Source organism: Polyodon spathula, chromosome 4 (genome assembly GCF_017654505.1).
Source record: "Polyodon spathula isolate WHYD16114869_AA chromosome 4, ASM1765450v1, whole genome shotgun sequence".
Taxonomy (NCBI): Eukaryota; Metazoa; Chordata; class Actinopteri; order Acipenseriformes; family Polyodontidae; genus Polyodon; species Polyodon spathula.
In genome coordinates this window covers 58,693,062-58,715,758 of record NC_054537.1, presented here as the reverse complement: position 1 = coordinate 58,715,758, position 22,697 = coordinate 58,693,062, and the positions used below count along the sequence as shown (strand labels likewise).

The 22,697-nt window shown below is 37.5% G+C and overlaps 1 protein-coding gene across 6 annotated transcripts in view; it reads right to left on the bottom strand.

The window, feature by feature from the left end:
- LOC121314678 overlaps window positions 1-22,217 on the bottom strand; it is a 46,145-nt gene extending 23,928 nt beyond the window's left edge. For 2 of the 6 annotated variants that reach the window (XM_041248179.1, XM_041248180.1), the window contains exons 1-4: window positions 13,577-13,645; window positions 10,763-10,783; window positions 10,029-10,051; window positions 3,863-3,881 (exon numbers count right to left, since the gene is read on the bottom strand). In XM_041248179.1, coding sequence (XP_041104113.1) covers window positions 3,863-3,878 — 16 coding nt within the window. In that variant the 5' untranslated portion in view covers window positions 3,879-3,881; window positions 10,029-10,051; window positions 10,763-10,783; window positions 13,577-13,645. Of the gene's footprint in view, window positions 1-3,862; window positions 3,882-10,028; window positions 10,052-10,762; window positions 10,784-13,576; window positions 13,646-14,596; window positions 14,646-21,894 lie in introns of those variants that run through there. The other 4 variants (XM_041248176.1, XM_041248175.1, XM_041248178.1 and 1 more) reach the window with 4 other exon arrangements.
- Window positions 22,218-22,697: the final 480 nt, after the last annotated feature.

Sequence of the window (22,697 nt, the reverse complement as noted above, 5' to 3'; positions counted from 1 at the left end):
ATATTTAAATATATACAGGCACTCCTCACACTTACGACACAATTGGTTCCTGAAAGTCGAAGCATCGCAAGTCGAAAAGCACATTTTCCCATAGGAACAATGTTATAAATTGGGGTTATGTGCCTGACTTTTTGGCCAGATAATATAGTTTTACAAAAATAACCTGTTATATTGTACTCATGCAAATATTTACTTAAACCTTTACACTCAGGCCACAATCAACAGCCTGATCAACTCTATGCGAAGGAGATGTGTCGCGCTAATCAGACACCTACCTGGCTTGTTTAAAAGTACAGACTCGGGGCTTTCCAATGACATATTGAGTGTGTGTATGTGGTACTCCTAGCAGGAAATACGATCCTCTGAAGTTAAGCTCCTTATCATGTGACAGAGTTCACAGCTTAGGTTTCGTTTTGAGTCCACTGCTCTTATGCTCTTATCAGTCACTGTTAAGGGCAAATAAATTCTAAAAAAAAAACAAACAAACAAAAGACATTACATGTATAAAAAACGCTAGAGTAAGACCCAGGCAGGTGCTGCGGTTCAGACACCGAGCATGCACACATGACGCATGACTCAGGTCTCGGCGTGTCGTAAATGCTGTATCGATGTCGTAAAGTCCAAGTAGTGTAATAGAAAAGAATCTTAAGTGCCGTGCATTGTAATTCAAGGATCGCCTGTATATGCTTGAATAAATCAATTTTTTTTAAATATTCAACTATTCATTGCACAAAGTCAAATATTATTTCAAAATATTTAATTTTTGCAGAAAACAAATACTATTTGAAAATATTTAAATATACAGTACTGTGCAAAAGTTTTAGGCAGGTGTGAAAAAATGCTGTAAAGTAAGAATGCTTTCAAAAATAGACATGTTAATAGTTTATATTCATCAATTAACTAAATGCAAAGTGAGTGAACAGAAGAAAAAGCTACATCAAATCAATATTTGGTGTGACCACCCTTTGCCTTCAAAACAGCATCAATTCTAGGTACACATGCACACAGTTTTTGAAGGAACTCTGCAGGTAGGTTGACCCAAACATCTTGGAGAACTAACCACAGTTCTTCTGTGGATTTAGGCAGCCTCAGTTGCTTCTGTCTCTTCATGTAATCCTAGACAGACTCGATGATGTTGAGATCAGGGCTCTGTGGGGGCCATACCATCACTTCCAGGACTCCTTGTTCTTCTTTACGCTGAAGATAGTTCTTAATGACTTTCGCTGATTGTTTCGGGTCGTTGTCATGCTGCAGAATAAATTTGGGGCCAATCAGATGCCTCCCTGATGGTATTGCATGATGGATAAGTATCTGCCTGTACTTCTCAGCATTGAGGAGACCATTAATTCTGACCAAATCCCCAACTCCATTTGCAGAAATGCAGCCCCAAACTTGCAAGGAACCTCCACCATGCTTCACTGTTGCCTGCAGACACTCATTCGTGTACCGCTCTCCAGCCCTTCGGCGAACAAACTGCCTTCTGCTACAGCCAAATATCGCAAATTTTGACATGTCAGTCCAGAGCACCTGCTGCCATTTTTCTGCACCCCAGTTCCTGTGTTTTCGTGCACAGTTGAGTTGCTTGGCCTTGTTTCCACGTCGGAGGTATGGCTTTTTGGCCACAAGTCTTCCATGAAGGCCACTTCTGACCAGCCTTCTCCGGACAGTAGATGGGTGTACCAGGGTCCAATTGTTTTCTGCCAATTCTGAGCTGATGGCATTGCTGGACATCTTCCGATTGCGAAGGGAAGTAAGCATGATGTGTCTTTCATCTGCTGCAGTAAGTTTCCTTGGCCGACCACTGCGTCTACGGTCCTCAACTTTGCCCGTTTCTTTGTGCTTCTTCAAAAGAACTTGGACAGCACATCTGGAAACCCCTGTCTGCCTTGAAATTTCTGCCTGGGAGAGACCTTGCTGATGTAGTATAACTACCTTGTGTGTTGTTGCTGTGCTCAGTCTTGCCATGGTGTATGACTTTTGACAGTAAACTGTCTTCAGCAACCTCACCTTGTTAGCTGAGTTTGGCTGTTCCTCACCTTTATTCCTCTTACACAGCTGTTTCTGTTTCAGTTAATGATTGTGTTTCAACCTACATATTGAACTGATGATCATTAGCACCTGTTTGGTATAATTGTTTAATCATATACCTGACTATAATCCTACAAAATCCCTGACTTTGTGCAAGTGTACCTAGAAGAATTGATGCTGTTTTGAAGGCAAAGGGTGGTCACAACAAATATGGATTTGATGTAGATTTTCCTTCTGTTCACTCACTTTGCATTTTGTTAATTGATAAATATAATCTATTAACATGTCTATTTTTGAAAGCATTCTTACTTTACAGCATGAAATCTAATTGAAATAGAGAAGTTTCAAAAAGATAATTTAGTGGTTAACAAGGACAAGGCTTAACCTGCTTAGAAAGCAGGATAATAATTAGGCTGCTGTATGTTAGTTACATATTTAAGGGGCGTTCACACCGAACGTGGCAAGGCAGTGCCGCGTGGCAAAAGCAGTTGTTCTCAATGAAGGCGTTCACGCGCAGGGCAAGAGGGAAGCTGCACTCAAGCGGCAGCGCAGAATGGCGTGCAGGAGACTTTCACCACGCCATGATGTAAATTACCAGCAGCCAATCAGGGGAAAGTAGGATGCTCCTTTGTGAGGTAGAAATAAAATAAATAAATAAATAAGTAAAACTAGGAAAAGCTCATGGTTCTGATTTCAGATTTTCCAGAGTTTGGTTTGAAATCTGCCTTCATCAAACTGGAGCTCCTGTATCAGCCGATGATATTCGCTGTACCTTTTTCTTTTCTTGAGGATGTCATGGACCCACAGCGAGCTCACATATCTTTTCTTTCTCCGGTAGAGCAGGGCGATCGTAATTCTCTTTTGTTTGCTGTTCATTGTTCCAGGTATTGTGTTGTCGCTTTTTCATTATCCCCCCCCAACCCCCCAAAAAAAGTTTGATATGATGGCAGTAGTTGCATTTTTAATCATCTGTATACGATAATGCTAAATAATATTAGTGTATAATGATTCCTTTAACTCACACTGTCTTTGCCTATACCCAGCAAACCAGACAAAACTCAAAAAAAGAAAATATCTCAATTTTTAAAAGCAACATGTTTTTATTTTAAACACAATTGCCTGATATTTTGGGTAATTATGTGTGTGTGTGTGTGTGTGTGTGTGTGTGGAGGGGGGGGGGGGGGGGTGATTATGATGGCGTGTGTGAGTGTGGGGGGGTTAAAATTAGATTTAAAAAATATATATATAATGCTTTGCTCCTCAATTAATTAATATTATTATTTTTTTTTTAAACACTTTGTTTTCTGTATAAAGAGTTTTCTCTTCCCGCTGGCATTTACTGTGTGTTGCTTGTACATGCAGCTATGACAACAGACCGCCAACTGACTTTCCCCTGCCGCGTTCGGTGTGAAAAGTGGCCTGCGGCGACTGCAGAGCCACATGCAAGGAGGCGGCATGCGCACCGCGTCCGGTGTGAACGCCCTTTTATGAAGAGTGTAAAGTACTTCAATGTATTTTAACTATTTTACTCATTTCAATATTTTAAAATAATTGCTTTCCACAACCCATTTTTTTATATTTTCAAATAAGTTCCTTTCTGCATTCTGTACTTAATTATTTTCAAATAATAGTTACTTTCTGCAATATGTATTAAATTATTTTTCAAATAGTTACTTTTCACAAACCATGTTTATAACTACATTTATCCCAGGTCTGACCACAAGAGGAGTATTTGATTCAGCAATAACCCATTGTCCTTTTATGCTATAACCTGGACTCAATATTGTGTTATTAAGTATGTTATTTACTATTACACATTTTTTTATGTACTTACCCTTCAGGGGTTTCATTTTCTGCAAATGGATGTTGTCCGGAAAAATAAACAAAATAATTAAAATTAGTGCGAGCCACAAAAACCATATTCAGAATCACTGTGTGAAAGACTGCCTACCAGAGTACAACCTGCACTAGGAGCGCCGATGACAGCACAATGCCAAGCCCTGTTAACACACAGGACAGATGCTGTAGCCACTCACCCTTTTTTTAAATCTTTATTTACAATACCCAATTATTTTACCCCCCTGATTTTCACCCAATTTAGTAGGTCCAATTAAGATTCCTCATCGCAGCAATTCCCCTATCCCGCTACCAAGCTATTTGCCTCTTTACACCCAAGAGCTTGATACAAGAGGCCAGCTTGCTACATCGAGGTAAACCTTATTTTGAACGCCTTCTTGCAAAGCATTAACATAAGCATATTCGCATTTGTCTGCAGCTGATTCTCTGATTTCCCACTGTAAAAATGCATGTCACATTAGTGCAGCGCTTGCTTGGGCACCGGCGAATCTACTGGTACAGGGTGGGAGAAGCAGACGCCTGGAGATTCTGCCTCTATGGAGAGTGCTGCTCACGAGCTTTGCAGTTTTGAACTCGTCGTATTGGTCTAATTGAATACTAACACGTGAAGCACAGTAGAAACACTCAGGTAAGCATAAATAAAAATCACAATTCTCATACTTTGATGGTTTTTGTTTTAATTTCCCTTTTAAAAAAACAACCATTTCAGCAATATTATTATCTCAAACGTTTTAAAACTGGTAAAAATGTAAATCAGAATATTAAGAGTAGAAAATACACATTTAAGTGTATACAGTAGTTACTATACAGGAATACTATTCTTAGTTTTGCTGTAATCCGCTTGATCATGTACGAGCCAATACCATTACAATATCATAACGCCAGACAGTCGTAAACATGCAGAGAATCAGAAAGCAAAAGAAGGCAACAACAGCAAAGCACTGCATTCTTCTATGCTGAAAAACTTAGACCTACTGTACTGCGCACAAGGTAGGGCTTTCCCGAAGTAAGTAAGCCAAATTAATTGCGTATTTAATTATAGTTTAGTTTATTTCTTGCCTTTAATAAAGCCATAAAATTAGCAATGTTAAACCATGGCCGTTTAACTGAATTATATTTTCTGACGATAAAGAAACAAGCTCAAAGCTATTTTTCTAGCTATACATTCCTTAAAAGGAAATTGATCGCTTGACTGAGTAAAGGATGCAGTCCCTACACTACACACCATTTGTTTCATAAATACATTCTGTCTGGAGACACACCTCTTGTTAAATCTTGCAAATAAGGAAGAATTAGCAAAGAAACAATTGGTCAGAACTAATTATGCGTTTACATTAATAGGGGAGCTATTTAAATTATAATCGGGTAAAACATAGCAGTGAAGCGGTTTTAGAGCAACGAGTCCATCAACACACCTTTCAGGGTTTAACACATTGATAAAAAGTGGGAAAAAAAAAACGGAATTGGCCATTTTTGAAAAACGGAATTTGGCATTCCAAACAATGGAACAATTAGTAGCCCTAAAGACTGTTACAACTGTAGGCAGTGCAGACGCCAGTGTTTTATGCAGTAGTATAAAACAATTCTATGCAGGCCACCAGTTAAGGATGCAGTCTAGATCTATCAGAACAACTGACAGGGCTGCATTTATGATAATATCTCAGACAGGCTTCATAAAGGTAAATATATGCTTCTTAAAAATACTATATTTGTTTTATATATACAAATAAAATCAGAGAGTGATTCAGAATCAGAGGCAAAGTCACATAAATGTCTTGTTTAAATTTTAAAGTAAACTGTAAAATTGTTGAGATACTTGTGTTGGAATATTGTTTTGAAACTGTATAATGCAACAAAAATAACAAATTCAAAGGGTTAATGCATGGCCGAAGGTTTCTCACTGATAATTTAACCCTTTCTCAGTCAAAACGGCAAGTTTCTCAGTATCTAAAAAGCTTAGAGGGAATGCTGTTCACAATAAACAAACAATTGCAGTTAACGCTGCTACAGCATGTCTGTTTGGTCATTGCAAATCTTTTCACAAAACAAACATTAAAACTTTAAAAGCAACAGTATCCAGTGCAAAACCACCATGAAAAAACATATTTCTAGGTGAAAAATGCTAGAATAAAAGTCGCTACATTTAAAAAAAATAAAAAAACACATGAAATTTTTGGTCCGCTAAAATAAAGGCCTTTACATAATCTCTGCAAGTAAGAAGTTGCAGTGTCCAATGTGAACACACAACACAAAATAAATTAACATCCAAAGTAGCACTATAGCATTAAAACGTTCAATACATAAAAAGGGTGTCTGAGTTACAAGCTCTAGCAGTGTCTTAAAAATAAATAAATAAATAGATCAAATCCTAAATATGGATTGTAGTGTTACAACAGGAAAGCGTAACCAAATCAGACTGCGGATTCTGTATCATCTCCATGTCTTTGTTTTCTGAACCGAAGATAACCCTAACCCTAATCCTGAATCATTCAATGCACAGAACAACTACTTCTAGGCAGTTTCTTCTACTCATGTATGCCCCAATATTTCCCCTCAGGCATTATTTGTGCATGGTTATTAAACCATGAAAATGTGACTTTCAGCTAAAAGTGGGGCAATCCTTTAAACCAGGGCACTGACTTGGCAGAATCTGGTAATATATTTTGACTTCAGGCCATTGCACACGGGATTCGATCATGCATCCAATTTTAACTTGCGTCTAGAAGAAAAAAACCCATCACGTGCATTCCCAATTGCACCTTGCACACTGGAGTCCGTAACTGTCGTGCAATGGTGACGCTTCACTTTTGGAATCGAAACAAGTTTGATTTGATATGTGTTAATTACATCGACCAATGCAAAAACAACTGGGAAGACAAGTGGATTCTTGCAGTTCCAGTTTTTGTGTTCAACATGGCTCTGGAGAAGTTTATTCTCCGCGTAGCTAACCACAAAGAACTGTATATTACAGTGGTCCTCAAAGTGGTGCCCGTGGGCAAATTCGTGCCCGCGAAGCCAGGCCATCGTGCCCGTGGCAACTATTCTTAAATTATGGGTCGTGAACACATTTCTGGCGGGTCGTAGTGTGGAAAAATAAAGAAAGCTTTAAACAGGTTTTCCAACAAAAGCGTCACAGCAGTCTGTTGACAGTGCTGCTTGCTTATGCTGTGCTTGTACGTATTTGACTTTTTTTTTTTCCTGAAGGGCCTCTGCGATACGATCAGCCAATTGAAAATCTGCAATGTCTCTGCGGTTGCTCAATCATATGTTAGCTGGGTGGGACATAAACTGTGTCTGTTTCAGTTACAGGTACTGACAGTAAGTTTAACCAATAGAAGAGTGAAATATCTGCCAAGTTTTACGCACCTGTCCAATCATAAGCAAGCAGAGGTTGTTCACGGTATTGTGCATGAAAATTGAAGGCGAGTGAGTAGCCAAAGGGAAAGTGAAAGATCTGACAGCTGCAAAATCATTCGTGAGCAGAGGCGGGGTGTTAATATGCCGGGTAAGCACAGAATTTCGTCAACTGTTATTGAGAAAAATAATACATTTCAGTATTTAGAATCTAATTTTCTATCTCTATGTTCTTTATTTCACCAGACGAGGGAAACGCTGTAGTATATTTAGTTACGAATCCACTTAAATAACTGTACTGGAGATGAGCGATCTTTAAAACAGAGTAGTGCTGACAAATTTGTGAAATTGAAACAAAGCGAGACGCTATCTATTCTCTTATTTAGTTTATTCATGGTTATCTGTGTAAAGATGCTATTTAAAAATATTTGCACTAACCTTTTTATGTAAATTCTTTAAAGAAAAAGCGCAGCACGCACAATTACTGCCTGAGTTGGCTTTATCAGTGAGCCAAGAATAACCCCACTAAACTCTTAATATGTGTGTGTGTGTGTATATACACACACACACATACACACACACACACACACACTGTATGTCGCGAGAGCAGTGTTTAAGATAACAACCTATGCAATAGTTAGCGTGCCCGCAAACAGACAAGATCAATTTATGCCCGTGCCAAAATTACTTTGACTTTTACTACAACTGTTTACATAAGGTGTGTGTATTTTTATTTATTTATTTATTTTTTACATTTTAACCACTTTTTTAAACTTTTAAATTTGATTCCCTGCCTCAAGATGGCTTCTCATGTACCCGCATGAATTTCTCAGACCCAGATTTCCCATCATCCTCCTGCTCACTGGTAAATCCATCTCAGTTACATATTGGCATCATTGTCATTGGATATTTAATTCTCAATTTCCAGCATGCTTTTGGTCAAGTGACTAGTCTGCCTCTATTGAACTTTGATCTAGCGTGGAGGCACTGGGGTCCAGACATGCATGTGAAATGTTAGGAAATGCAATAAAATTCAGGCTGAAAACATAACACAGTTGATTATTGAGACGATCGCAAATGGCATGCAACCAATTTCAATTGTGGAGGATACCGGATTCAACTCTAATGCCTTTTGTTGATCCAGATTACAGAAGGCTGTTGATCTTTTTTTTTTTTTTTTTGCTATTCTGAGACCCGAGTGATGTTAATATGTTTTTTTTTTGTTTGTTTGTTTTTATAAACCGAAGATTGCTCCCATTTTATGTTTAATTTTTGGTCTATTTTTAGTGATTTGGATTTTAGCACTGTTTGAATAATTAGACTGCATAACATTTCTGTAATAATTCAATTAATGCTCGCCTCTAATCAAAACAGACCATTATCGTACCGCTGATGATATTATTTCATGCTGCTTCACTGTTTTTACACATTTGTTCATATATAGGGCTTAATGTAGTAATTTGATTTAGTTATTTTTTTTCCAGTCAAACAACTGGGCTTTTAAATAGGCCAAGCCTTCATTTTTCATCACAGCAGAACGTAAATGAGCTTGCCACATGTTAATAAGAAACTAGCTTTATTAAAGCTATAATGAAAAATAAAAGCATTTTGCTGGACTCACTATTAGAAGCGTTATGACGAGTAACTGTACTTAAATTAATAAAGATGAGTCGCTTAAGCATTTAAATGAAAAAGTATGACTTACGATTTAAAAGCCCATTTGGTGGTTTCACACAAGAAAAAAAATGTAAATTAAACCAATTTTACTGTTAACATGTTTCTCAGTTGTGATTGAGATACACAAATGGATTAACACTAGAACAGCCAGATTTTCGAACTACCTAGAACCGCCACACAGGTCACTTTGACCCATATATTTTTAAACTGCTTCGTTATGAAAATGAAAGACATACTATAGGATACAACTGAAAAGTTTTATTCATGAACATCGTATCTAACAATTGCATTGCAGAAACATCGTATTTAAATGGAAAAATAAAAGGCTTTATTTATAAAATGAGCGCATATACAGCACGACTACGAACAGTGAAAAAATATAATAAAATACACATTTCAAAAGAAACGGGTATGTACATATACCCGTGCACAGGTGTAAACGGGTATATGTACACACAAAACTATAAAACCAAAATCATTCTTTCTAATACTACATGAAAATAAAATATAACACTACTTCCGGTATCATGGCTGCATTGTACTCTATGGAGGAGAGTACACATCTGCCAGCTGACTGTGCCTGCATCCAGGATTTGTGCTGTAAACACAGACGCAGTTCCATTGAACACTATTGTGTAAACATGTGTAAACTGGTACATGCAAATCTGTAAAACTAACATTTTAATAATATTTTATTTAATATTTAATTTTAATAATATAAAAAAAAAGAATATATAACATGCGTTTCATATTAGGCACATAAGTTGTTATCCTAGCTGTCATTTCAGTTTGCTGTATACAAGTGCAACTAGGATTTTTAAATGTCTAAATGTATATTATATTAAACTGAATCTAGCACCCCTAATTGGCATTGATGTTTATTAAATTATATACATATATATAATCAGGCTGGAACGATAGAGTTTTTTTTACTATCGATGCATCGTTTACTAAGAACGCAAAAGAAACGTGTAAATATTAAGTGCATATACACCCACCCCTTGTTATATCGCCCCTTGCTATACTGCAGATACGGATTGGTTCTGGAGTTGGCTCCCCATTTTTACTGTCTAAGTGTGTATGTCTTAGCTGCAATATACATTGGCACTTACAATTACCGTTGTTTTCTTTCGTACTGCAAATCAAAAACAAAAATATACAAAAAATTTAAAAACAAAGCATTACTATCGTACTGTTATCATATACACATGTATTGCACAATAACACAAAGCAAATAAAATATCTACTTGCTGAAGCGGTTTTTATTTTAGCCAACGAGGTGTTCATGTGTGGCAGCAATGCACTAGCAAACGTCACAGGGCAGTGACATCAGCTCCCTAGCAACAAGCCCCTATGTTGGGAATGGATAATTTCAATGCAGCAGGTTTGTGCTTTTGAGAAAGGAGAGGAAGACTCATGAAATTAATTGGAGACTGAAGTCGATGAGAAGCAATTACACTCTGTTGTACAAATTCAAACGATGTGCTGCTTTTTATATGAAAAATGAGAAAAAGCGGGTTGTGTAGAGGATTTATACTGGACCCTGACGCACCCCAATAAAACGAGAGAGAGGTTAGGTTGTACAGTAATTTGTCAGCCTATTTGTTTTTATGGGTCTCTCGTTACATCACGGCCCTCGATATTAAATTAAAGGATTTATTTTGGACCCTGACACCCGCGATATATCGAGTGGGTGGTGTATTTTCATCAAATCTAAATTGTAAAAAGTAAACGTTTCTCCAGTTGAACTTAAAACTACATATTTCTACTTATTTACGTCTAGTCACACTGTCTGCAAGGTTCCCCACAAAAAGTTAATAAAACATTACAAATATTACTGTCTTACCTTAAGATGTCTTGACAGCAACTGGATTAGAGAAAGAAAAAATAAAACTCCAACGGTGAACACAAGAATAACTTTACAAGTCCAACGTAACAAAGTCTGTGCTCACTCCAGAGCTTATTTTCTGATTTTATTCAAAAATATTATGGCATCCACATTCTCCGGTTTCAAAGAAGAATGGCGTTTGTTCACAAGCATCCCTGCTTTGCTGAACACACGCTCGCTCGGGACCGATGTTGGAGGGATACTTAACATGCTCTTTACCAAGGCTGCTAGGTTGGGAGAGTGTGTCTGGTTAATTTTCCACCAAATCAATAACTGGCCATTTTAATTCACAGAGGCGTTCAAACATATAATAAACTTTGTTCCACCTTGTTTGTACGTCCTGTATTAACTTGAGTGGTGCTTTTTCTCTGTTCAGCATTTCTGTTCGTTTCCTATTTAAAAGCACTTGCTGCAATATCACTCTTTTTAAAACGTGCAACCAGTCTCTTTCTGCTGCCACCAACGTATGGACTTGTCGTCCTCCAAGCTTTTCTAAATGCAGAGATTAATATTGTGCCCTGCACAGCTCATACTTGTCACGCTACCAAAAAGTAACACAGCAAGCTCGCTTGCAGAAAGCAAAGACATTGCTCCACACATGTTGGCCGCATTGCCATGAACACAAGCTATTACTTCTGTAGCCACTTCAAACTCTGTGTTTATCTGATTGATCTCTTCTGCTAAATTCACAGCTGTGTGTCTCTCCTGTAAGTTTCATGTCATAATACTTTTGACTGGAGTTTCCAGTTTTGCTTAATGTAATGACAGGTGACTGTTAAAAACGCTTCTCGTGTCATGCTTGTCCATACGTTGGTAGTGATGGACATTGAATTACACTCGTGACTTAAATCTTGTCTAAGCTTTTCCTTTGCACGTTCTTGATCCAGAGTAATGAATTTGGAGATTGTCTTTCGACAGGGCATTTCACAGCCCAGAGCAAGAGTCACAATCAGATTTATAAACACAGCTCCCTCTACTATACTAACAGGTCTGATATCTTGTGTGATAACATCCACTATCGGGCCTGTTATTTATTTTGCTCTGATGCTTTTTGGATCAGCTTTCTTTCCAAAATAAGCTGTCACTGATTGTGTTGCTTCCTTTAGTTTTTTTTTTACTTGTCTTGCTGCTGTCATGTTTTGTTGGGTGTTGTCTTACTAAATGATCCCGCAGGTTGGTGGTATTGCCACAGAAGCTCATTAAAACTCCACAAACAGCGCATTATACCTTTCTAATTTGTTCTTTTGTAAAAAAATAAAACAAAAACAAAAAAACCTTCCAAACTTCTGACAGCATGATTTCAAATTAAATTAAACCAACAGTTTAGCTAGCAAAATCTGTTCCTGAATTGCAGCCTACCTCTAGTCTCTTCTCTAGGTTTTTTTTTTTTTTTTTTTTGTCATGCTTACTCTGAAAACGCACATGCTGCGTAATGGGCGGGGAGGTTTTTTTTTTATTATTATTTAAAGGAACCAAAGCAAAACGTAAGGAATAAGAGTGTAGATTTACATTTTGCCAGTCCTATTAATGCCTCACCCCCCCCCCCCCCCCCCCAACCATCGATGGTTATTTTATCCATCAATGGTTATTCAAACGATTCGATGGCTCGATGCATCGATACATTGTCCCAGCCCTAATCTGTGTCGCAAGCCTTTTCCAAAGGTTTCTATAGGAATATTGTGGTTTGGTGTTCCTGGAAATCTTTCTCCCATACACACATTGTTTTGCCTCAATGTACAATCATTTAGAAACAAGTACCTTCCAAGATTAACAGGATGATAGCTGCATAGTGCATAGCCAGGGAAGTAATTATATTTTCTCAGGCATAATGGAACATATGTCCCAGTTTTCTATATGGCTCACTGTTCAGGGCTATTTCAGCCAGAAAGTGGTTGTATATTAAATTTCCAATTCAAAAGAACAGATGTTTCACAGTAAAATGTTGCAAATAGCGATACAGGTCGGAGTAACAAAAAATGGACTTTAACATTAACCCTTTGTGGTCCTATGGTCGGACCAGGTCCGACATTACAATTTTCCCTTTCCAGTCATAAAGACATAAAGCACAGGTCACTAGTTGTTTTTTTTCTACGGAAAAAGCTGAGAACTTTTCAATGGCCGAATGAACAACAATTGCACCATGCACCACAGAGAGGACCTAAACAAAGGAGCTGCTTCTGCATCCAGTGCTCAAAGAATAGCAGACATTTGCAGAGCTTTTTGAGATGTTATAGTAATAACATAATGACTTGGATCGCATTATTGAGGAGTTTGGTGATAAAACGATTGATCAGGAGAGGATGTATCAGTATGCATGACTATGAAGAGGTATGTGAAAAATACAACAAACAAGGGATGGGGCTTGGCTGGAGATGCAGTACTGAGTATACTTTTGCAATTTAATGCCTTTTAAACCTGTTTTACTCTGAAAATTTAAACACTGCGTGTAAAATAAATTGGACCCGACGCGACTGACAAGCACTGAATAAATGGACCGCAAACGGTTAAACATTACATATCTCCCTGCTTCAACAGATCTTCAGTTCACCGTATTAACTTGGAGGACCCTAAAATGCTCAAATTTTATTCTTCTTTTTAACCGTGTTTTGGAAAAATTCAAGTTTGAAATGTTGCTCTTTTCATTTTTGGAGTAATGTATATTCTTCTGTAAGCAAATTAAGAAGGAATAAATCTCCAGTAGCTCCAGTGTTAACATTCCCCTCAATACAAATGCACGGACAATGGCATTTTCATATTTTCATACACACTTACCAATTTGTGTTTCCGTCCTGCCTTATGATGCTTTAAATCAGCACTGCTTGTACATGTCACCTTGCAAGTCTAAAACAAAAAGGATACCACTGAAAAGTGTACAACATTAACACCATCTTGAACCTTTTTTCTAGTTGTTAAAAAGCACACTCACAGAAGAGAAAACAAAAAAGGGTGCCAAGCAGACCTTGTACAGTACAAGTGTTTAATTGCAGCTACCAAAAGGTACCTGCTTTGCACTTCTATTTGATACATTAGTCTTCCATGTACAGTTTTCAAAGAAACACGTTATAGCAAACATGTATTTCCATTTTAAAACATGACACCCGGTACTTTAACGTAAAACAAGTTATCAGTTTCTATGCCTTTTTCTCCGGGTATATGTTACACTTGCACTTCCTGGGTAATTTCACCTCCCAGTGTCTTCTCGGTCAAAGCAAGTTACTGGCTGAAAACATGTCAGTCAATAAATGAAGCAACTGGTTGGCTAATGGCAGTAAATAAGCCAGTGAAGGGTTGGGGACAATTCACCCTCCAGATGAAATGACCAAGAAAGTGCAACACCAGCCAAAAGCATGGCTTGCAAACTAGATCTCTACCCAAATCTACTACCAGATATCACGATGCACAATAAAAATACACGTTCACTATAAAATGTGTTTGTCTTTCAAAGTTGGAGATTTAAGACTAATATAATGAATGTAAGTACACAACTTGTACGAGTTATGGAATTAGTTTGTTAGCCACAATCACTTTAATTACTGTACACCAAAGCAACCAATGCTGAAAGTGAGTTTTTCCCAGCAGGCAAACAAAGTCCATGGCATGTATTTAATCTCATTATCTGAAATGATGGTGTGATTTTGGAACACATTTTTATGTTGAGTCAGACAGTTCAATCTGAAAACTGAATATTGTAGTTAACATGTCTCTTTCTTTCTGCTTTTTTTCTGTTGCTGAAATAAACTGATGCAGGCATGGCTGCTCAAAAAGACCATTTTAATAAAGAATTAAACTCACTTCACAAAAATGTAACTGTGGGGGTTCACTGCCATTATCCATTTTGGATCTGCAAAAATAACAGAAGAAAAGAAGCAAGAAGTCATGCATTACTTATGTAAAGAACAAGTGGACTAAATTTGACTCTTTAGTTTTTGCATCTTTAATCTCAAAATCCATAGCATGTTTTTAAACTAAACCTTAAGTTACTGCTTTTAAAAAAAAAAAAAATCAACACATTAATACATAAGCACATAAGCAATTAGGAAATAACATTTACTACCCAGGAACCAAAAAAAAATTGTTACACGGTGTTATTGAACAGTGATTGTAGATCCTACCAAAGTTTATTGTATACTGTGTACAATCAATCAATCTTTACTTCATATAGCACCTTTCATAGTGGACCACCATCACAAAGCACTTCACAAGATGCAGTAACAATATGAAAAGCCACAGTACTTTAAATAGAGAAATACGTAATACATGCTAGAGTTTAAAAACAAAAAAAAAAAAAAAAAGCATAATACATCATAGTAGCATAATACATGAAACAGTACCAGCAACACAGCAGCTAATAGCAGATATAGGGCTTAAAGATCATGGAAAGCAAGAGAGAACAAGTAAGCAATGGTGGGAGCATCACGCACCAAAGCTGGGAGAAAGTTCCACAGAGTCGGAGCCATGAAGCTAAGCGAGCGTTCTCCAAGTGTAGCACACTTTTGCTTGGGGATAACAAGCAGGCCAGAGTTGGAGGACCTCAGCTTGCAGGCAGGGACATATCAAGTCAGGAAGTTGAAGAGGTACCCAGGACCAGTGTGATAAAGGGCATTTTGAAAGTAACTCTGAACTTTACAGGTAGCTAGTGCAGCTGAACAAGACAAGGGGTGATGTGATCACATTTTTTTACATCTGGTAAGGATCCTGGAAGTGGCTTTCTGAACTAGCTGCAGTCAGTTTATGGTGCATGCCGGGAGACCACCATATAGAGTTGCAGAGGTCAAGTCGAGAGGAGACAAATGCATGAGCATGAGTATCTCCATCTGGGAGGGAAAGGTAGGGGCGGACTTTGGAGATGTTTCGAAGACGGTAGAAGGAAGATTTGACCACGGAGGAGATGTGGACATCAAAGGAGAGGTTGCTGTCAAGAAGTCAGCCAAGTCTTCGTACTGTGGGGGAAGGCAGCTGCAGACAGTTTCCGAGGTTCAGGGCAGCTACATTGAGATTCTTAAGTTGAATTTTAGATCCTACTAGGAGTACAGATTTACTAGCGTCCAGCTGAAGAACATTCCAGGCCTCGACATCTTGAATGCAAGCCGAGAGCCGGACCACGGCAGAGGGGCTTCCAGGGTTGTTTTAAGTAGAGCTGGGTGTCGTCAGCATAAGATTGAAACATGAGGCTGTGTTCGCAGATGAGGTGACCCAAGGGTAGCATGTAGCTATTGAAGAGAAGGGGCCCAAGAACAGATCCTTTTGTGACTGCATCCAGCATAGAGAACAGACTGCATGCACCCAGATAAGAGGACAACCACGAGAGACACGTTCCAGAGATTCCAGCACACTTCTGAAGGTGGTCAAGAAGAATGCCGTTAGGTCAAGGAGGACAAGCACAGTGGGAGCACCAGCATTAACCCTTTGCTGTCCTATGTCAGACCAGGTCCGACATTACAATTTTCCTTTTCCAGTCCGATATCATCAAAAAGAGTAAAGCACAGGTCTCTAGTCATTTTTTCTCTGGAAAAAGCTGAGAAAACCTTTCAATGCCAGATTGAGACCGATAGGAGCCGAGAAAAAAAAGAAGGGCGTATCTGATAGCCCCATGCACCAGAGATAACACGGACACAAACAAAGGAGATGGCTGTTTCTGCATCCAGCGCTCAAAGAATACACTGTGTAACAAATATATTTTTTTTTTTTGTTCCTGGGTAGTAAGTGTTATTTCCTAATTGCTTATGCCTCAAGTATAGAAAATGGCTTTTTTTCTGACTTTATGTGAACGAAAAGACACAAATTCGCCCGTTTTCTCATTGGAAATAGTGATATTTTGAAATATCACTGTTCTGGTCACAAAAGCAAAGTTTGTGGGGAATAATAACCATTTTTTATACTTTTGAGGCATAAGCAATTAGGAAATAACACTTACTACCCAGGAACAAAAATTGTGTTACATAGTGATATCACAGATATTTGCAGAGCTTTTTGAGATGTTTTAGTAATAAAACAATGACTTAGATCGCATTATTGAAGAGTTTGGTGATAAAATGAGTGATCGGGAGAGGATTTATCAGTATGCATGTCTATAAAGAGGCATGTGAAACATACAACGAACAAGGGGTGGGGCTTGGCTGGAGATAAATTACTGAGTGTCCTTTTGCAATTCAGTGCCTTTTAAACCTGTTTTATTCTTTTATTCTGCAGGGAACATATACTGTCTAATATACGCTAATAAAACATATTGCAAAAATAAAATGCTTTTTTTTTTAACCCTTTAAAACTCCAACAAGTTATTTTTGGAATTTGAAATTAGCTAGAACAATGCATTACCCTAGAAATTAAAAACAAAGAATGCAAACAACACTTATTTTCAAGAATTACAACAGATACTAAAGTAAAATTAGAACGTGTACTAAATATTTCAAACACAGACTAAACATTTTTTTGACCCGGACGGCCTTCCATAATAAACAGAAAAAAACACAACAAGCTTATGTTCATATGTATTGAAGAACATCCTGGTCAGAAATGCATTATTTAGTACACATTCTAATTTGACTTTAGTACGTGTTGTAATTGGAATTACGATGTATATTAATTTGGCCAATCAGATTGCTGAAAATGAAATGAGAACCAATGAATTTAAAGAAACTAGTATGTGTAATAAATTATCCAATTAAGAGTAGTCTAACACCTGCCATTCCCCTCCAGTTCGTGGCAGTATATGGGCTTGGCATTGAGTAAAGACTAGTGAAAGATGGATAGACCCAGACCCTCCGAGATGAGCATCAACCAGCAATTTTAGAGCCTTAGAAATCACTAAGTGGTAACCCCATTGTAAATAATATGTAATTTTACACAAGTGTTGAATGATCTGACATTGACAATAAATATTAGCTATGGTAACTCAATATTTACGTATAACTAAAATAAATATAATTAGAAAATAAATAACAATTATGTTCATTGTTAATAAAAACTGAACTGTGTCTAACAATACCCCTTGTAAATGATGCCTCTGTCTCATTGGGTAAATCTTCTATATAAATAAATAACTTAAAGATGTTATTCCGAAGGCGATTGGGTACTCTTGTAATTATGCTACATGACTGTAAAATGACAAGCCCAAACGTAGAAAATGTGTACTTAATTAACATGTGTTTAGAACAGAGTTTTTTTTTTTTTTTTTTTTTTTTTTATGTATTCTGATTGGTTAAAATCAATGTGTGCTAAACATTTAAAGTACTACATAACATGTTTTTGACCCGGGTGGCTTTCCATATTTATGTGCCGCATAATCATGTCACCCACGATTTAAACAGTGACTAATTTCAACACACTGCAAACAAAGTTTGATTGTGTGTGCCCTCAGTGCTGCAAACTTGAGGGGAATACATGTACAGTGTCTCACGGGTAGGGTTGCGTGTTCAAAAGAACCTAGAAATAAATTTTAATAAAATGCATAAATGTATCATCCTCGTCTCTTCTTATGTTTGACTACACCTAAAAGGGAAATTTGCTGGACCTCAGTATTATTGTTACTGTAACAGGAACAGTAGTCAGAGAAGATTTTCTTGCATAAAACATGAATTAAAAACCATTTACTTTCTACAAACGCTGCCACTGTGTGCATATATGTATAATTTGTTTGTATACACACACATACATATATATATATATATATATATATATATATATATATATATATATATATAGAGAGAGAGAGAGAGAGAGAGAGAGAGAGAGAGAGAGAGAGAGAGAGAGAGAGAGTTAAAGATCCATGCCACTCTCACAGTTTGTTGCCCCTTTAAGACAGACCCAGGACACCAGAAATGGAATTTAAAGCGCTTGCACGCTATTTTTAATAAACACAAAAGGAAACAAACAAAACACAAAATAAACACCTATACAGTCAGGATCGCCCTAACTAACACCCCAGACAGCTAAGCTGTTTATCGGTACACCAAAACACAAAACCCCCACAGTTTATCACAGTACCTTTTCTGACTGCTCTGAACCAGAACACAATTTCTGCTTCCTACCCCTCATACCCCTGCATTCTTTAAATACCCTGCACCTGGCTCTAATTTACAATTAACACCAGGTGCAGGGGATTACTAAACAATAAAACAATTAAACCATTAACACCCAAATGTGCATTCTCACATGTTCTCTGCAGGGAAGGATTTTAACCCCCTCCCTGCCATCTTACTATATAATATCTCTCTCTCTCTCTCTCTCTCTATATATATATATATACATATACACACACACACACACACAGGGTTGTAGTGAAAAGTTTAATTCAAAATGTAATTCAAAAGTTTTCATACCCTTTGATGCTATGGTAGCATTGTCTACAAGGTGCTATAAATTTTGATATGATAATGCAGAAGCAAATTCTAGAAAAGTCTAGGAAGTGCTGGGTAGTAGCAGGGACCGAAATTAACACCAGCCAAATGCGGGTTAATTTGGTCTGTGGCGGGTAAATTTCCCATACTTGTACTCCACAGTGGTGGGTACGTTTTTGTACACTTAACACTTTGAATGTCAGCGGCTCTGTGCAGTAGTGCGAATTTGCGACAGACCGCTGTGCCTTTAAACAGAAGCTGTTGGCTAAAACAATAAACTTATGTCACCACAACTTCTGCTTTCGATTGATCTATTATTTAATATATGCTGTCATTCGAGTTTTTTTTTTCTTTAGAAAAACGCATATGAAAATGAAACCAAACAGGAGTCGTTGATTGCGCTGTGAAGGGACTAGTTTTCCGTACAGTCCATCAGCATCTCTCTCCTTCGTTTAATAATAATTAAGGTTAGTTTCTGATATTTACTTAATTAAATCTAAAAGGATTTTTATAATAAATTTATGTTAGAGACAGTATAAATATGATCGTATGTCATTATTTTCAGATGTACATCGCTGTTAATGAGAACTTGTAAATGCTTACTGCTAAATTAGTTGAAGTAATGTTTACATGCTTTTTTTCTGATTGATTTACAATAAAGTCAAATATTATTTAAATGTGTGGAAAACATTTTGCTGGATAAACGATCACGAAAGTAACTTAGTAAGTTTTCAGCGTCTCTGTGTGAAGGGTAGCAGCAGGCAGATTGTCAGATTGAGTGAAGCGGGATACTTACACAGGTTCGAAACAAACCCCTCAAAGACAACGTGGGCTGTACTGCCGTTCCCGCCGCGATTACGTTTTACAAATAAAAATGCTACAGCCGAACAGCAAAAACAGTTTAGAAAAAGTTGGTGAAAATGCTGAAAATAAGATCGCCCTGGCAGTGTTGTCTAATTATGTCTTGAATTACTCCTCTTGTTTATTTTTTAATTTTTAGAATGGCAACAAATACACTGCGGGCTGCTGGTCTTCTATTTGCCGACAAAGACAGTGAGCCCGAAATTTGTGATCCTCAGGACAGTTTAGCTAGCGAGGTAGGAAGAGACGATATGGCACGCCATTTGTGCCAAAACTATCCAGCCATTCAAATTTGTCAATTCACGAATTGACCACTTTGTCCAGCAATTCATAAATGTATTTGTTAATTTATCTAAATTCATTAATTCATTTGTCAATTCATTAATACGAAAGGCTGCACGGACGTGCAACTTTCTAATCAACCACACGAACTTGCCTGCGAACTTCCAACGGTCAATCTCGCACTGCCAAAAACACTGCAACCTTTCTAGCACACGAATATTTTAACAAACGAAACTCCAGCCTCACTTAAAGCTGCTTCAGCCATAATATTTCAGTTTATTAAAAAGGGCGTTTCAAAAGATAAAAAATTATATGGAGAGTCTATTAACTAAAACCCTTAGGGCTGTATTCTGGTCACAGCGCAAAAGCAAGTGCGAACGGCGGTTGCCCCCAATTCTGTGGCGCATAAATGGAGCAAAGCTCTTTAAAAAAAAATAAAAAAAATACAAATTCCAGCACTGAAATGGCATTTTGAAGAGATGTCTTGCCCAGTTAGAGCGACTGCCCCATTATTAACATATTCACCGAAGCGATTCTGATGACCGCTGAAACCAGGTTAATTTAGTGGTGCAATCGGGTACTTTAACAATTGCACACTATAAAAAGCAAAGTCGTCCTAAGTAACAACTTTATGTGTTTGCTCTGACAAAGAAAGAGGAAATCAAAGAAAGAAAAGTAAAAGAATGACTGGGATCAGTGATGGGGTATTTCTCTCTGGCGTACTCCATCGCTAAATTCTTGTAGTTCACATATTGTAGTTCATATTTAGAGAATTCCACAATGATAAATAACTTGCTTTAGTTATGTATTTATTCAAGACTGAGTAATTTAGTTTGGTATATAACTATTCACAAACCAAAATCTCAGGTTTCTGTGACAGTTTATAAATTACTCGACCTTCGGTCTCCTAATTTATAACGTCACAGAAACACTCAATTAAATAATTTTCCTGCAACTCACTGAAGCCCATATATTATATATTATATATATATATTATATATATATATATATATATATATATATATATATAAACACACACACACATAGACACAGAGCAACACCGCAGTAACTGCATGACAGAGTAAAGCTCCCATGCCCTTACTGGACCTCATTCACAGGTGGGCTGACAGTTCTACTGTAGTACGGGGATCTGGGCCTACTTACAAATGCAGCTAGGCCTGTTGTAGCGAGTGCTGCTGTGCCGCTTTTTCCTTACATTCTCCGCCAAAAGCACAATTCGGATGAAGAATAAATGCTTTACACCAATTACACTGTGGAAATACGGTGCTGGTCTGACATTTTGTTTTACACGCTGTTGAAAAGCAAAGCGTGCCTCTTGTTTATGCCAAATGCATTCTTCCATACTCACCCGCACGTCTTACCCAGACACCTCCAGTATTACACCAAAAAATACGGTTAGCGAAGTCCCCTTGAGAATGATTTTAAATGCACGGTAAAATAAGCACACAACAACAATCACAATCTGTCTCGGGATCGTTTTTAAACTCGTGTTATGTTCATAATGTGTCCAGTGTTTTCGTATTGAGTATGCATGTACAGAATAAATACGGTACTGCTCTACAAATAAAATATATATGTATAAATACTCACTCTGTTGGATGCTCGGGGTCATAAAGGTCCCCCATCTTTACCTCTGACACGAAACTATCCTTTCTTTATAAAAAATATCCAGCAAATCCTATTTCCAAACCAGGGAGTTGTCGAAACAAGATTCACCAAACAAAACAAGAATGGAACACTGCAATTCTGTAAACGCGTTTATTTCTTTATTTTTCTTCTAAAACAAAATAAAACGGAGAAATTCAACTCTCGTTGCATACAAATGTTCAGGTGTAAACAGATAAACCACAGTTTGTTCTATTCAACTATCTCTCTGTCTATCTCGTTGTTCTCCCTCCGAAACGGAAACTGAAACAAACTAGTAGTAACTTCCTACCAACCAATCGTGCATCAGCTGTAACCTGGGTGTTTGCAAGATCAGAGGCTTCACGTTTCTGCTCAGGGCAATCTGGAGGTAAGAAATGGTTAGATATTTTTTTAAAGGTACATTTTTAATTTCAGAGGATTTTCTAAAGTTTTTTTTTTTTTTTCTGTCTGAAAAATGTTGTTCTCTAAGGTCTGTTCATAATGGGCAAATCCTTCCTTTACTAAGATGGTGGATGCACTGTGACATCATGCTACTTGGTAGCGGCGACCTCTATATAATTACGATGTCTATATAATTTCTTCAGACGTCCGATTTACTTTGACTTCCAAGTATAAGATCACGTCATGCGCAACAAGTACTATTAGGGCCTGTAGGCCCACTGAGTCTGTGTTGCATAGAATTTTAGTGACATTTACAGATGGGGGCCAAATGGTTGTTGCAGTGGAAATTAATTTAGCTGTAAAAG